This window comes from Podarcis vaucheri (assembly GCF_965113315.1).
Source record: "Podarcis vaucheri genome assembly, chromosome: 6".
Taxonomy (NCBI): Eukaryota; Metazoa; Chordata; class Lepidosauria; order Squamata; family Lacertidae; genus Podarcis; species Podarcis vaucheri.
The window spans coordinates 83820964-83834733 of record NC_138764.1 but is presented as its reverse complement, the minus strand read 5'-3'; the positions used below and the strand labels follow the sequence as shown (position 1 = coordinate 83834733).

The 13770-nt window shown below is 44.4% G+C and overlaps 1 protein-coding gene across 4 annotated transcripts; it reads left to right on the top strand.

The window, feature by feature from the left end:
• The first annotated feature begins 1108 nt into the window (after positions 1-1108).
• BLCAP (BLCAP apoptosis inducing factor) lies at positions 1109-12879 on the top strand. Of its 4 annotated transcripts, none has more exons than XM_082226613.1 (4): positions 1109-1228; positions 4104-4235; positions 9259-9431; positions 11047-12879. In XM_082226613.1, exon 4 carries the CDS (start codon positions 11183-11185, stop codon positions 11444-11446), a length of 264 nt encoding a protein of 87 aa, XP_082082739.1. In that variant the 5' UTR covers positions 1109-1228; positions 4104-4235; positions 9259-9431; positions 11047-11182; the 3' UTR covers positions 11447-12879. The 4 variants fall into 4 exon arrangements, with proteins under 4 accessions (XP_082082739.1, XP_082082740.1, XP_082082738.1 ...); XM_082226614.1 differs by lacking the exon at positions 9259-9431 and adding an exon at positions 6423-6581; XM_082226612.1 differs by lacking the exon at positions 9259-9431.
• Positions 12880-13770: the final 891 nt, after the last annotated feature.

The following is a 13770-nucleotide window of genomic DNA, read 5'->3' as shown; positions in this document are numbered from 1 at the left end:
GCTTTTCTTACATGCTTTTTGCAAGCTGACTTGCAAGCATACAATAAAAATAGGTTTTTTTGAACATGGGGGGGGGGGACACACACCCGAGGCAGAAAGACCTTAACAATAAAAATTCAGCCAGTTTGAAAAGTCTACTGAAACCCGAATGTCTTCCAATTGCTTCTGAAAACTATATAATACAGTACAGCGGGTACCCGTTGCATCTCAAAAGGGGATGCTGTTCTACAAAACCGGGAACAGGAAATAAGGGGTCCACGCTCTCTCGCTTATAGACACGGGTGTGAGGGAGCGTTTGCAGCACTCCAGACTGCAGGTACCGCGTTTCCCAACGCTTCCCGCTTCAAAAAGCTTCAGCAACCAGAACAGGAGCGCGCCAGGCAGAGAGAGGGCTTGGTTAGAACCGTGTCGAGTCACCTTTTTTTTTTTTTGCAAGGTGGGGTTATTTTTTTTTGGCACAGAAAACAGAAGCATTCAAAAGTAGATGATGCGGCTACGAGAGGAAATGATCAACATATGTTTGCAACAGGAGCGGGAAACCTGATTTTAAGAAATTGTAATAAAAAGTAATTTGGTTTGATTTGTAATAATTTGGAAGATTAATAAAAAAATAATTTGAAAAAAAGCATTCCAAAGCACCATTTATGCCTGCCTCCTGAAGTGGTCGGAATCCATCCTGGGCCCAGCCTCTGGGTAACAAAATTACTTTTCTAGGAGCGCAGGAGCAAAAACTTTGGCTGCTTATTCAGGCTGCTGCTTCCGCACCCGTGTAAACACGAGGAACCAACTTCGGCTGCCAGTTTCGCGCACGAGCCGCCCTCCTGCCGGCAACCAAGTCCGGGCCCCGCCCCCTTATTGCATATTCATCATCGTGGAATTGTCGAGCCAGCCGGAAGGCCCGTTACGCCGACGGGCTAGAGCCCAACTGAAAGGGCTGTCTACTGCAATGCCTGTTTCAAACACAACGGGACGGTTGAGCTGGTGACCAGGCACCGCTTCGCCGGACGGAACAAGATTCGCTTGTTCCTTCGGTAAGGGGTAGTGGGTGTGTCGCGCTGCTTGCGCCTTGAAAGGAGGCAGCGGCGCGGGCGGCCCGGCTCTGGTCCTGAGTGGGCAGTTGGAGAGGAGGAGGGGTCCTGCGGGGAGTGACAGACGCAGAGACGGAGCCGAGGGCGTCGGGGAGGGAGAGCGGCCTAGCGGCGAGGCAGCGCTATGGCGAGGAGCGCAGGTAATGCGGCTGAGGGGAACGGAGAAGGGGCGCCGGAGGGAATGTCTTGGCGGCAGAGGGGGCAGCTCCTGCCGGGGTGGTTCTGCTCCGCGCGTCAGCTCTGAGGGTGGAACCGTCCCTCGGGGTGGGGGTGGGGGAAGTGCCGTTTTTCCGAACCCCAACGAGGAGCCCGCGAGGGTTCGGCCGTGGGGGGCGGCGAGGAATCCGCAGCGCCCCCCGCTGAATGTCTGCCTCCTTTCTGTTCGCTTCTCCCCATCCCCAGCCTCGTCTTTTGTGCCCCATGGGGGGCGCCACCCCCTCAATCCCCCCCACTGGTGTTTTTGAACCGAGGCCTCCTCCCTGGGAGCTCCGCCGTGTCCACAGGTGTGGGCCGGACACGGCCCAGGCGCCGATCCTGCCCCCTCTCCGCCCGCTCTGCGTCCAGTGAATATTGACATGCGGTGTGTCGGGGTTCAGGGGTGGACCAGAGGAATTGCTCCTTTGCCCTCCCCCCCCCTTTAAAAGTGATGATCGGCTCGTGTCAGGTGTTGTGTGTCAGGAGTTCCAGGAATTCTAACATCGTGGACCCTCCAGGTGTCGTTGCCCTGTGGACTCCTGGCCCCTTGGATGTGCTGATAGAGCCTGGTGGGAATTAGGAGTTCAGCAGCATCTGGAGGGCCACACACAGGTTAGCAACCTCTGGCATATCTAATTCCCGACTGTGCGCTTCGATTATTAAGCCCGCTCTCTAGCTGGTGGAGAATTCGTGGCCTTCCAGGGGTTGTTGGGACTCCCATCAGCCCGCAGCCAGCGTAGGTGATAATAATCAGTGGTGCTGGGAGTTGCAATAGTATCTGAAGGGGCTGCAAGACATTGCTGCTTTCCGATTCAAAAGAAATGGCTCAAGTAGCTTGCATGGGGAGTAAGATAAACAGCAGCATGCCAGTATACTACAGCTGCCTAGATTTCATTTAAAACACAAATTAAATTGTAACGTTTAAGATGTTTGTGCATGTGTATTTAAATATGTGTTTTTTTAAAAAAAGGAATAGACAAAGCTGTGTGTCTGTCAGTGCCTGTTAGCCAAGATAGTTAAATGGAACCTTGATGTACCAGGTGCTGGAGAAGAGCAACATCTTCATTTAATGCCTGTTTGCTGTTTAGAGGCATCTAACAGGACAATGATTAAAGGAGGAGGGTGGACTGTCACTAGAAGACTATGGTCTGATGTTGCCAAGTAGCAGTACATGCCTAATCCTAAAATATTACTCTCTCATTAAATCAGGGGTGGTGAGTCATTTTTCAGTTGACCAAATTCCATTGTGTGTGATCTGTCAGAAACTAAATGCCAGTAGTGGGCGGGCCTGAATGGACAGTGGGTGTGGCACCACTCTTCTCTTTTCCTCTGCCCTGTTTTTTCTCTCTTTTTTGCCATCCCTCCTCCTCCTCTCCCCGTTTTCCCCTCTCATGGCCATGCATGCATAGCATTAGGCCAAGGGCTGCAAGTTCTCCCCCCACCAGTACGGGGCACCTTACTTGGATGGTGTGGACCAGGCATAGGCAAACGCGGCCCTCCAGATGTTTTGGGACTACAGCTCCCATAATCCCTGACCACTGGTCCTGTTAGCTAGGGATGATGGGAGTTGTAGTCCCAAAACATCTGGAGGGCCGCGTTTGCCTATGCCTGGTGTGGACATAGGGCAGAGTGACAGCTAGTCTGAGCCGCACAGATAAACTGATGGGAGCACCAGCGTAGCTTTGTCAATGCATCTGTGTAGCCCCAACCTCATTGCTGTCATGCCCCACCCGAACACTGTCTAGGTAAACTGCAACAGCACCAGTGCTGAGCTCCATAGCTCCACCACAGTGGCTGCTGCTGCCCCCCCCCAAATTATTGTCCTTATTCATAGTAACTTCCTTTCTGATCACTATCTATGTTCTGTACAGGACCCCATGCACAGTTGGCACCAAATATTTAAAAGTATGAATACTTCAAAACTAAATGGATTGTAGAAATAGCAGAATCTGTTTGGTAAAACTTCCCTGTGTTCTGGAGTCAAGGCAATCCTTGATTTTGGCAGCCTTTGCCATAATGAAGACCTAATGGAAGAGCTCGCTGAACATTAGATTTGCTTCTACCTCATTTTCTGAGTACTTTTTCTTCTCATCAGAGTGTGTATGTGGCTCAGTAGGTATATAATGGGTTGGGTATGAGAATATGTTTTTAGTGCCCCCACCTGTTCAAAAGCACTAAAGATCTTAAAAGGAGGAAATTTTCCTTTAACTGCAAATTGGCAGCAAACAGCTTTCTGCAACTAGGGTGACATGTGGCTTTTAGTTCTTTGGCTGGTAAGTCTTAATGCTTTATTGGAAACATAAGAAGCATGAAGTAACTATTCTGCTACATCTTCATTCCATATTGGTTCATTTTGTGGTACCTGTGTTTTAGCTAGTTATGTGTGAAGCTTCTATGCAAAGATGATGGATAAACAGCCTGAAGCCTATACAAGAGTTGCTGTCTAAAATGTTCCTGCTTGTGATAACTGGAATAAAATTCTAGAGGCCACACAAGACAGTTTAGTTTGAAGTGGTGGGCTTGAACCTGGGAGATTCAAGTTTGATTCTCCATCATAAACATCCTTGGTGATATTTTCTCAGACTTGGTTCTTTAAAATGTGAGGTGGACAAGCCTCCCTCTCCTCCTAAGTTGCTGAGGATGAACAAAGTAAATACTGTAGTGCACTTCAGTAGCAATTCTTTATTATTAGAGAGTAAAATAATAATAATCTGGAATGTCACTGTTTGCTTTACTTCCTTTCTGAGAAGAAATCTCCATGTTTGTGCAATTCCCATTCAGTTTTTAAATTACATTTACTTTGTATATTTTCTCTTCCAGTTTCCCTTGCCTCTTTCGCCCTCCCCCGAGTGACCTTCTTCAGTACAGAAGTATATCAGCCTGCAAAAATCTCTTCCTTGGATGCCAGGTTGAAGTTGACAATTGTGTAACAGTTGTCTCTCTCCTCCTGAGGTACTCTGAAGCAGCACTTTTGCTGAACCATGCGCTTAACACATTCAGTAAATCAGCCTTTAGCAATCTGATGCTCTCCAGATGTGTGCTATCCTGGGTGGGACTGATGAGAGTTGTAGTCCAAAATATCTGGAGAGTATCAGATTGCTAAAGGCTGCAGTACATTAAAAAAAATTGTAGTGGTGGTCAATGTGGTGTCCTCCAGATGTTATGGACTACAACTCCCATCAGTCCCAGATAGCATAGCCAAGAGTTAGGGATTAGAGTTTGTCCACCTCATCTGGAGAGCACCCAATTGCCTATTTTGATAGCACAGTTATTTTGCTGGTGATTGTCACAGAGTGATCCGGCCAGTAAATCACACAATTGAAATATGGAGCTAGCTCTGTATTAGGAAAACATGATATCCGCATGATCTCTTGGCTAAGTGTCAGGTCTAATGAACACAGCAATTCATTCATTGTTTGTCTTACTCCATTAAAGTAGATGTTGAGACTGAAAGTCCCTGCCTCCCCATAGCCATCTAAGTTTGCTCCTCTTCAGGGTTTTTTTCCAAGCAATTGGAGACTGCACCTGTGGGCATCCTGTCACTGCTCTGCCCCTTTCAGCCCTCTTATGGTTCTGGAAGACAGAGGGGGAAGGGAGCTTTTTGTAGTAGGAGAGGGAGACAACCATGACTCTTCACCAGCCTGGCTCATATCTGCCTCTTGACCTCCCTCCTCCCACTCACCAGCTTTAGCTACTGATTTTTGACTTCACTCTGCCACAGACTCCCCCAGCTCGCTAAGCCCTGTTACCCATTCAGCTACTGACACCTTCTGTTCCTAGTCTTCTCCCTCTGACCACTCATAGTTGTCCCACCACCACTCCCATACTGGTTCCTCCCATCAATCCTCTGCATCTAACTACAATGCTACCCCCCACAGCCAGCAAGCCCACTAAGCAAATTGGAGGTACAAATCTCTCTATTTTCCCTCCACCTGTGCCAGCCCATTAGCTTACCTTCTTTCATTTTGACACAGGTAAACTACTTTGCATTATGCCACTGTCAGCTGCTACTATATAAATGGGGAAAATGTGAAGGGAAAATTCAACTTGCCTATAAAGCCTTGAAGTCAATCTTGGTATAAAGCCCATAGGATTCTAAGCATTTCTCCATTGTTCCCTTTGAGGTTTATCTGGTGAAGAAAGTCACTCAAGATAGCTACTTCACTGTAATTGCAAAGCAGGTTAATACAGGTTTTTGTTCTCTTTTATTCAAAAAGTTTATATTGCTGAATAACACAATGCCCTTTTTTTAGAAGGAATGCTTTACTAACTAGTGATCCATCTTTCCTTATACAGTAGTCCATAGAAATTAGAGAACAGTTATTTGGGTATTAAAGTTCACATCTTGCACCCATAATTGTTCTTCCTTCTTTTTCTGAAATCTCGGTCTCTTACTGTGTGGTTGTCACAGTAAAACAGTATCCTCTAAACTTCTAAGAATGCAATTGCTAAAGGGAAAAGGGGAAAACCTTTGAGGCTGAATATCTTGTCTTGCTAATTGAAGTATATTGACATGAAAACCTGTAGAAAGAATGTAGTAAAGGCTACGGGTAATCTCAGAGTGACATGACTCCCAGAAACCTCACCAAAGAGAATAGGGAAATGGAAGCAGCAGGGAAAGAGACATCATTTATGATGAAGCTGAGCATGCTTTTATCTACCTTGTCTACTCCCCTGCTACTATTAAACATACTTTACTTACAGTCCAGGTGACCTTGGTGGTAGATTTTAATAAGTGGCCTCCAGCTACAATTGCTAAAGTGTTTATTTATTTATTTATTTATTTATTTATTTTTACAAGCTGCATAAGAACAGCAAGGTTTGTTCGGATGATAATTTTTGGAGCAACAGGGATTACTTGAGGGCTGTAGAGGCTCTGTCCTTTGCACATTCCTAGTGGCTGAATTTTGTTTTGACAGAGTTGTTTCCTGTCATCAGTTGTATTTATTAATGGTGCATGAAGGGGAAGGTCCTAATTTCTTTCATCAAGCCAGCAGTGAATAATTTTAGTTATCAGCAAAACAGTCATCTTTTTATTGTTTCCACATTAAAGTATTGAAAGTGCCGAACTGGATTTGTGTGTGTTTCGGAAGTGAACAGGATGTCATTTTTAAGGGCTTTGTTGTATCTCTTTTCCAGATAATCTGGAATCAACAAGCATGGTTGGTTTCTCAATCCTCAATTTCTCTTTCCTCATGGATATTGAGTGGGGGACTCTGTGAGAGGGCTGCTACAACCTGTTCTATATCACTCCCACATGCTGCTCTCACGTAGTTGGCATGTAACTGCTTCTAAATGGTAAGGGGAATAGAGAAGTGGTTCTGGGGAATGGTGGGATAAGCGTTGAGGCAGAAACCTAAAATTGCCATTTTCAGTTTCTTGTACTTTGATGCTATTGCGGTTGTGGGAGCATGGACATCTACTATCATATAATTTTTTCTCAGTGATTTGAATGGAAGGGTTTGATTAAAATGCAAGTCATAGCCCTAATATGTGCTGGCCAACATAGCATAGGCAATATCAGTGACAATTGGCAAAGGTTATCGTGGTGGCACCTAGCACCACCATGATCTTGGCATTAGCAGGAGATGAGGTTGTTCAGTGTATTTCTTACTTCTCCTACAGCACTTGCACTCTTAACTTTTTTCATTCTCTTGTTTGCCCTTTGCCCTTATTCCATACTGAAAGCTGTATAGATCTAAACCTGAAGGTGTGCCTTGTGCCTTTTATATAATCAGCTTTGTATTAAGTCAGTCCATTGTTCCAACTAGCTTGGTATCATCCACACTGACTAGCATTGCTTCCCAAGGGTCTCAGGTGGAAGGCCTTCCCCACCCTATTGTCAAAGATCCTTTCATAACACGAGATGTCTGCAACTGAACATGGAACTTTTGCATGCACAGTATGTGCTGTATCACTGAGCTGTGGGTCTTCCTTTCTCTAAACACAGCAATATATGGGAGAGTGGTAGACAGTTTTTGGCAAGATGACTAGAAATAACTGATTTAAAGCCTACTGAAATTAAAATGTCCTATGCCAAGGGAAATAATACAGCCTGGTCAAGACACTCAAGCCAACAAAAAGTGCAGTATAGAAAGCATTTATTTTAGATGCTGTATAAATCTGTAGTGGATTAGCCTATATCATATATAAACTCCTTCTTATTTGGGGAACAGTCATGTAACGTATGACACACTCTCATTCCCACTTCAGCAGTCTCCTGCCTGTCAGACCCTGGATAGCAGCATGATCTACAGGAACAAGCAGCTGCATCTCACAAGTAGAAAACTAATTCAGACTATGTTCTTATGAAAAAGATGTATCTCAAGACAGCCCTCAAATCAGATATACTTTACACATATGAAGAATGATAGTACAAAGAGCCAACTCATGGAGTCCCTGGCAAGAGAGAGAGTACCTGGGAAGACTGGTATTACAGCTGAGGTTCATGGGAGTGGAAAAGTCAGTCAGTCCATTATAACTAGTTCTGCTGCTGGAGGAAAGAAGTAGTTCTACTGAACATGTGGTTCTAACATTATCATGCTGTGTAAGAATGAAGGCAACCCCAGAGGCATTGGAATCTCTCTCATCTGCACCCTAGGGAGAGTATTTGCCAGAATGATTTTTGAGGGTACTCCCAGTAACTTTATGCTTCAGTGCTTTGGTAGGCACAGTCCCACTTCTGTGCAAGCAGATCAAAAACAAATATGATCTTTTGTCAGCACCAGCTATGAGAGAAATGCAGAGAACAAAGTAAGCCACTCTACCTCAGTTCTGTTGATCTTAGCAAGGTGTTTGATGTAGTCAGCGGAGTAGGATTCTACAAGATCGTCAGATGTCCTCAAGCTAGTCATATCTGATGTTTCCATGGCAATGTGCATAATACTGCACAGCTCAACAGAGCCATGTATGATAGCTTTTCAACTGAGAGTTAAGGGAAACAGCATTGCATCCCTTTGCTAGTTCTTTGTCACCTCTCTCTCAGTGCTCCTGAGAGGCACTCTTTGCTGCCACAAAGGAGAAATTCCTATTCACAAAGTGTTTTGCTACTTACCTACAAATAAATCTTGGGCAGATTTTGCCATGTGTATCTCATGTTTTGTTATGACTAGCATTAAGAAAGCTATTGTCAAGGAGCACTATAAAATTTCTCCTGAAGTTGGTAACTTTGCTCTGTTAAATTCATGATGACAACTTTGCACCCAAACAATATTTGCACTCAGGCAACTGGACAATATTGTTGTTTGTTCTTCTATCCCGCCTTTTCTCCCATGGGAACCCAGGCTGGCTAACAACAAGCATAAAATACAAACATGATAAAGCAATAAATAAAACATTAAAATCTATATCAAGAACTGAAAACAGTACAAGGACAATAAAACTTTGCTGGGGTAGAGTCCAGTGCATAATGTTCCAAGCCCAGACAAAGAAATATGTTTTCAGTTGGCACCTGAATCTTCTAAATATGCGGGATAGTTGAATTTTCTCTGGATGGGAGTTCCACAATGCTGCATGAAACTGCTGAGAAAACTGTATCTTGTGTCACCATCCAGTTAAACTACCCCATTTATTAAACTATGGCTTATTATGGTTAAAGTTTCGTTAATTGTAGGATGGGTTGTCATTCCTTTTTTGTTGCTGACAGTACTGGTGTGTGTGATGCATCAAGAAGGCTGTATAAACCTGATCCTCCATGTTTTGTTCCCTTCATTCATGTCACATACCTGATAAAGGAAAATTGAACCCATCCCTGGGTGGGGAAAATTTCACTGCCCAGATTCTACAAATTTATGGCTAAATTCTCTTTAACATGGGTTTTCCAAAAGACCTTTGCCTTTATGTTGAGCTGTAAATCATTTTTCAGACAGAAAGAAAACACTTCTTGATTAGTCTGTGTCATTTAAAGTTTTTTATTCCTTCAAACTGAAGTACTTTAGACACAGTCCATGATTATCTTCGTCTATTTGTCTCCCAGCAAGCATGTGACATCAGACAAATTCTTCACAATGGAGTATATATAGAAAATCCACCTGGATTGATCCCAGCGTGACCTGATCTCTTTGTTTTCCAATGGCTGGCCTTCAGAAAATAAAGAGTTATTCTTTTCCTTCCTTTCTTAACAATTAGCTATTTGCTGGTAGGGCTACAGTAAGTTTTCCTCTTAGTTGCTCAACATTCATAATGCAAAAACGTTGTTGTTTCCTCTTGTCTGAAGCTCAAGTGACAGGGTATGCAGTTCTAGGCTTTCCTTTGCATTTGTCTCTGCAGTGGCCATAGCCTTAGTAATACTTGCATTTGGGGGAGCTGTGTATTATTTGAACTGGGCTTTTTCAGTAGTTCTCTTTCCAACTCTTGCTTCTGCCTCCTGTTTGTAGATGGAGCAATGACGACTGAGAGCTGCAGCTTATCTGGAGAAGGCAAGAAGCCTTTGATGGTGGGGAGGGCAGTGAAAGGTGTCTGAGAGTAGGAAGTTCCTCTGGATACAAATGGCCAAGAATGTAGGGTTCTTAATCAGGGCTCTACAGATCTCTGGTTTACCCACTAAACATATTTGATAGGGAATGTCACTAGTTGAAAGTTCTTCATATACATTTTCAGCGGTCCCTACAACAAGAGTCAGAGAGGTAGTAACATTGGGCAAGCAACTTGGTGAATTCAAGACTGAGGGAAGATTTGAACCAGATACAGTGGTACATTGGTGCTCGAACGACTGGGTTCCTGAACAAATCTGCTCCTGAATGCTGCAAACCTGGAAGTGGGTGTTTCAGTTTGCGAACGTTTTTTGGAAGCCAAACGTGCACCGCAGCTTCCGCTTTTTCTGATTGAGTGCAGGAAGCTCTTGCAGCCAATTGGAAGCCACGCTTTGCTTTTCGAACTGTTTCAGGAGTCGAACGGACTCCCAGAATGGTACCTTGGTACCACTGTACCTTGTGCTCTCACACTTGGCCAATATAGCATAACAGTGGTCTCAAAATATGAAGAAAATAAAATCAAGAAGAACTCTGAAAATAAAATCAAGAACTCTGAAGGTGTGCTGATCTTTTCATGTTCCAACTTTATTGCTGCGTTCGTGTAAGTGAGGGAGAGAGAGGAGTGTGTGTGAATTAATTTAGTAGTTGTGTGTGTTCAGATGCTGTGTTCACAAGCACTGACAACATGGTAGAATGAAATTGACCTTGGTTGCCTAATGGTTCTCAAACTACATAGGAACACCTGTGACAATCACCTGTACATGAGATAGAAGGATGCCACAATAGATTCACGCATCTTCTGTCTCTTCCCCCATAGGCTACAAGAAGGAACCACTAGAGCAGGGGTAGGCAACCTAAGGCCCAGGGGCTGGATGCGGCCCATTCGCCTTCTCAATCTGGCCTGTGGACAGTCCAGGAATCAGAGTATTTTTACATGAGTAGAATGTGTACTTTTATTTAAAATGCATCTCTGGGTTATTTGTGGGGCATAGGAATTTGTTCATTCCCTCCCCCCAAAAAAAATATAGTCCAGCCCACCACATGGTCTGAGGGACGGTAGACCGGCCCACGGCTGGAAAAGGTTGCTGACCCCTGCACTAGAGCTTAGGATTGCATGGACCCAGGGAAGTGGCAGCTGGGGGAATGGGGCTTTGGGATTTGGAGTGTGAAAACTACAGTAGGGTTTGGGGAGCTGGGTTGGATTACAACACAATGCAAATCTAAAACACTTGGAAAATCCAACTTGCTGACTTGTCCCCTCTTTTTTCCCCTCCCCCCCCCTTTCTGTTAAGACTTGCTCATATATCACCACACGTTTTTATGAAGTCAGCCCATCTGATTCTGGAAGAGTTGAATGCGCAGAGGAGACGTTTTACACTGCCGTTTTGGATTGCTGCCATCACTGTGACATCCTGATCACTAGACACCATGTACTGCCTCCAGTGGTTACTGCCTGTTCTCCTCATCCCAAAGCCCCTCAACCCAGCCTTGTGGTTTAGTCACTCAGTGTTCATGGGCTTCTACCTACTGAGCTTTCTGTTGGAGCGGAAACCTTGCACAATCTGTGCCTTGGTCTTCTTGGCCGCCTTGTTCCTCATCTGCTACAGTTGCTGGGGGAATTGTTTCTTGTATCACTGCTCTGGCTCCCAGCTGCCGGACTCTGCTCATGATCCCAATGTGGTTGGCACCTAAAACCCTCTACCTGGTTGCAAGCTCCTTATTTCTTTTTCTTTTAAAAGGACGGTTTTATGGGAAGGAGGGGTTATAAGGCATGTGATTAGAGTACAAGCAACCTGTTTGTATGTCTGGATTAAAGTGTTTCATTCATGGTCACCTGCCCTTCCACAATCTGCCTGTAAAATTTTACAAAAGCTGTTTATGGTGATTACGTTGTTGTCCTGGGGTTGAAACAGAGCAGTTGGTGGGTAGCCTTTTCCCACCCCATTTTTCCTGCCCTGTATTACCTGCGTTTGGTCCTTCTATTTCTGACTTGGTGGTGAAGAGACGTTTTGAGTGTTGCCTGACGCTGGAGTGGTCTCACTCCTTGCCTAGTTGAGGACGCAGCCATCAGTACTCTGGAACATGTGTCATCTGATCCTGTTGAAATTGGAAAGCCTTCTCTCCATTTTGCTTTTGATAAAGAGCTAGTGTTCCTCATTCCGAACATCGGGGGGGTTGCAAATGGCTAATAAAATTTAAAAGCTGTTGGAGCCAGGAGGCTGCTGATTCATCACAGCAGGCCAAACTGGAATGTGTGCACTGCCTGAGTCCTTTCCAAAATACTTATCTGCATAGATCATAGCTCAAAAATCCCAGAGTTGTCATGATGCCACTTTTACTACACAGGCACTGGAGCCTGCCTCACCACCCCACCCAGCCAAATATCCACAGTTTACCAGTGGTCTTGAATTGAAAAGAAGCATGCTCTGTTGTAATGTTTCAGGATCCCTCTTATTATTTTTGCTGTTGACTTTTAAGCTCTCAGTGTTTCTAACCTGAAAAGGCGAACGGCAAGTGCAAGTAGAGAAGCTTGTATGTGCTAAGCCTGACGAGAGGTATGGGCTGCTTCTGGATACTGGATTGGAGTTGTCACTTGAGTGACTTGCTGCTTTCTTTCTTTCTTTTTTCCCCTTTTGAGGCCAAGAGTATTATTACTATCGCTCATCACAAGTAAATGAGCCTGTGCATGAATTTATGGGAGGAAGAAAGCAACTAATGGTTAAGCTGCATCTCTTCATGTGGTTCTGGGAAACCTTTTTGTGGTGATGCCTGGATCGTAGCTTTATCCCCACCCTCAAGCTTTCACTCTCTTGCACATCAGTAATTTCCAGAAAATAAATATGTTTCTTCCTTAGGAAACGTTTGTTTCACTGAAGCATAAGCTAGTCCTTTGGGGGAAGCAGGCATACACTTTTTGGATAACATTTCAAGGTTATGCTCTTGTTTTGCCACCTGTTTAGCTCTGCACAATCTTTCCCTGGAAGAGCATTGCTGAAAATGCTTTTTCTTTCCAGGGCAGTTGGAAATGAGAAACCAATCGTGAAACCTCCACAGAGATTTTTTTTTATTTTTTGTTTGTTCATTGCACAGCTGTTCAAAAGGTTTAATAAAGCTTTATAAACTTTGGTCTGTGGACTAGTGCCATTTATGATGCAGTCACTCTCGTTGGACTAAGGCCTTCGGATTTGCAGCATTTTAACTCCTCTTCCCCCTACCTGCTTCTGTTCCCAGGACAATTTGCTTGGAAGCCAAAGCAAAGAATAGAGTTCATCTTGTTTTATTCACTTTCATGTGGCAGTTCAGACACTGACCTGCTGACCCTTCTCACAAAGTGTTTTGATGACCATTTTTCTGAGTTCAGAAAGCACTATATATTTTTTTTTTGGGGGGGGGGAATAACTTACCACCTAGGCTATGTCAGTGCTTGCAGAACTATAAAATTGGAATGGAAGTGGGAAACAATAAGCAAGAAACCGGAGGGGAGGGTACAGTGGAAAGGATAGTTGGGGAAAGTGGCAGCAGCCAGGCTAGATGACAACACAGCTTAAAAGAAAGAAAGAAAGAAAGAAAGAAAGAAAGAAAGAAAGAGCACACCATTTCTGAACTGGCATGGGATGAGGTGATTTGGGGTGAAGATGAAGCTGCTTTTAGTGCATTGAACCCCCAAGTAGTCACTGGGTTCCCCCCCCCCTTAGTAGAATAACACAGCTAATGTGCAAGTCTTTGGAACTTGTATATATGGGTAAGTTCTGTACTCCTGTAGACTACTGTACTCCTGACTGACTTTCTGAGCTCCTATATCTAATACTGCAATTCTCTACACACAAAATAACTGTGATCCAGCTGGGAACTGGCAACCCTTTCTATTACTATTGTTGGAGCTGCATTCTTTCTTAGTTGCAAGAGATGATTTTACAAGCTAGTGGAGGCGGTGGAGATCAAAACTGTTTGAAATGATCTATGGCTTCAACACCAAGCGGCTTTTCTCCCTCTCTGCTCCCCACTTTGCTTGACAT

What these genes read in the sequence shown, in the direction of transcription:
- BLCAP (XM_082226612.1), top strand. Translation starts at nt 11,183, where the DNA reads ATGTACTGCCTCCAGTGGTTACTGCCTGTTCTCCTCATCCCAAAGCCC.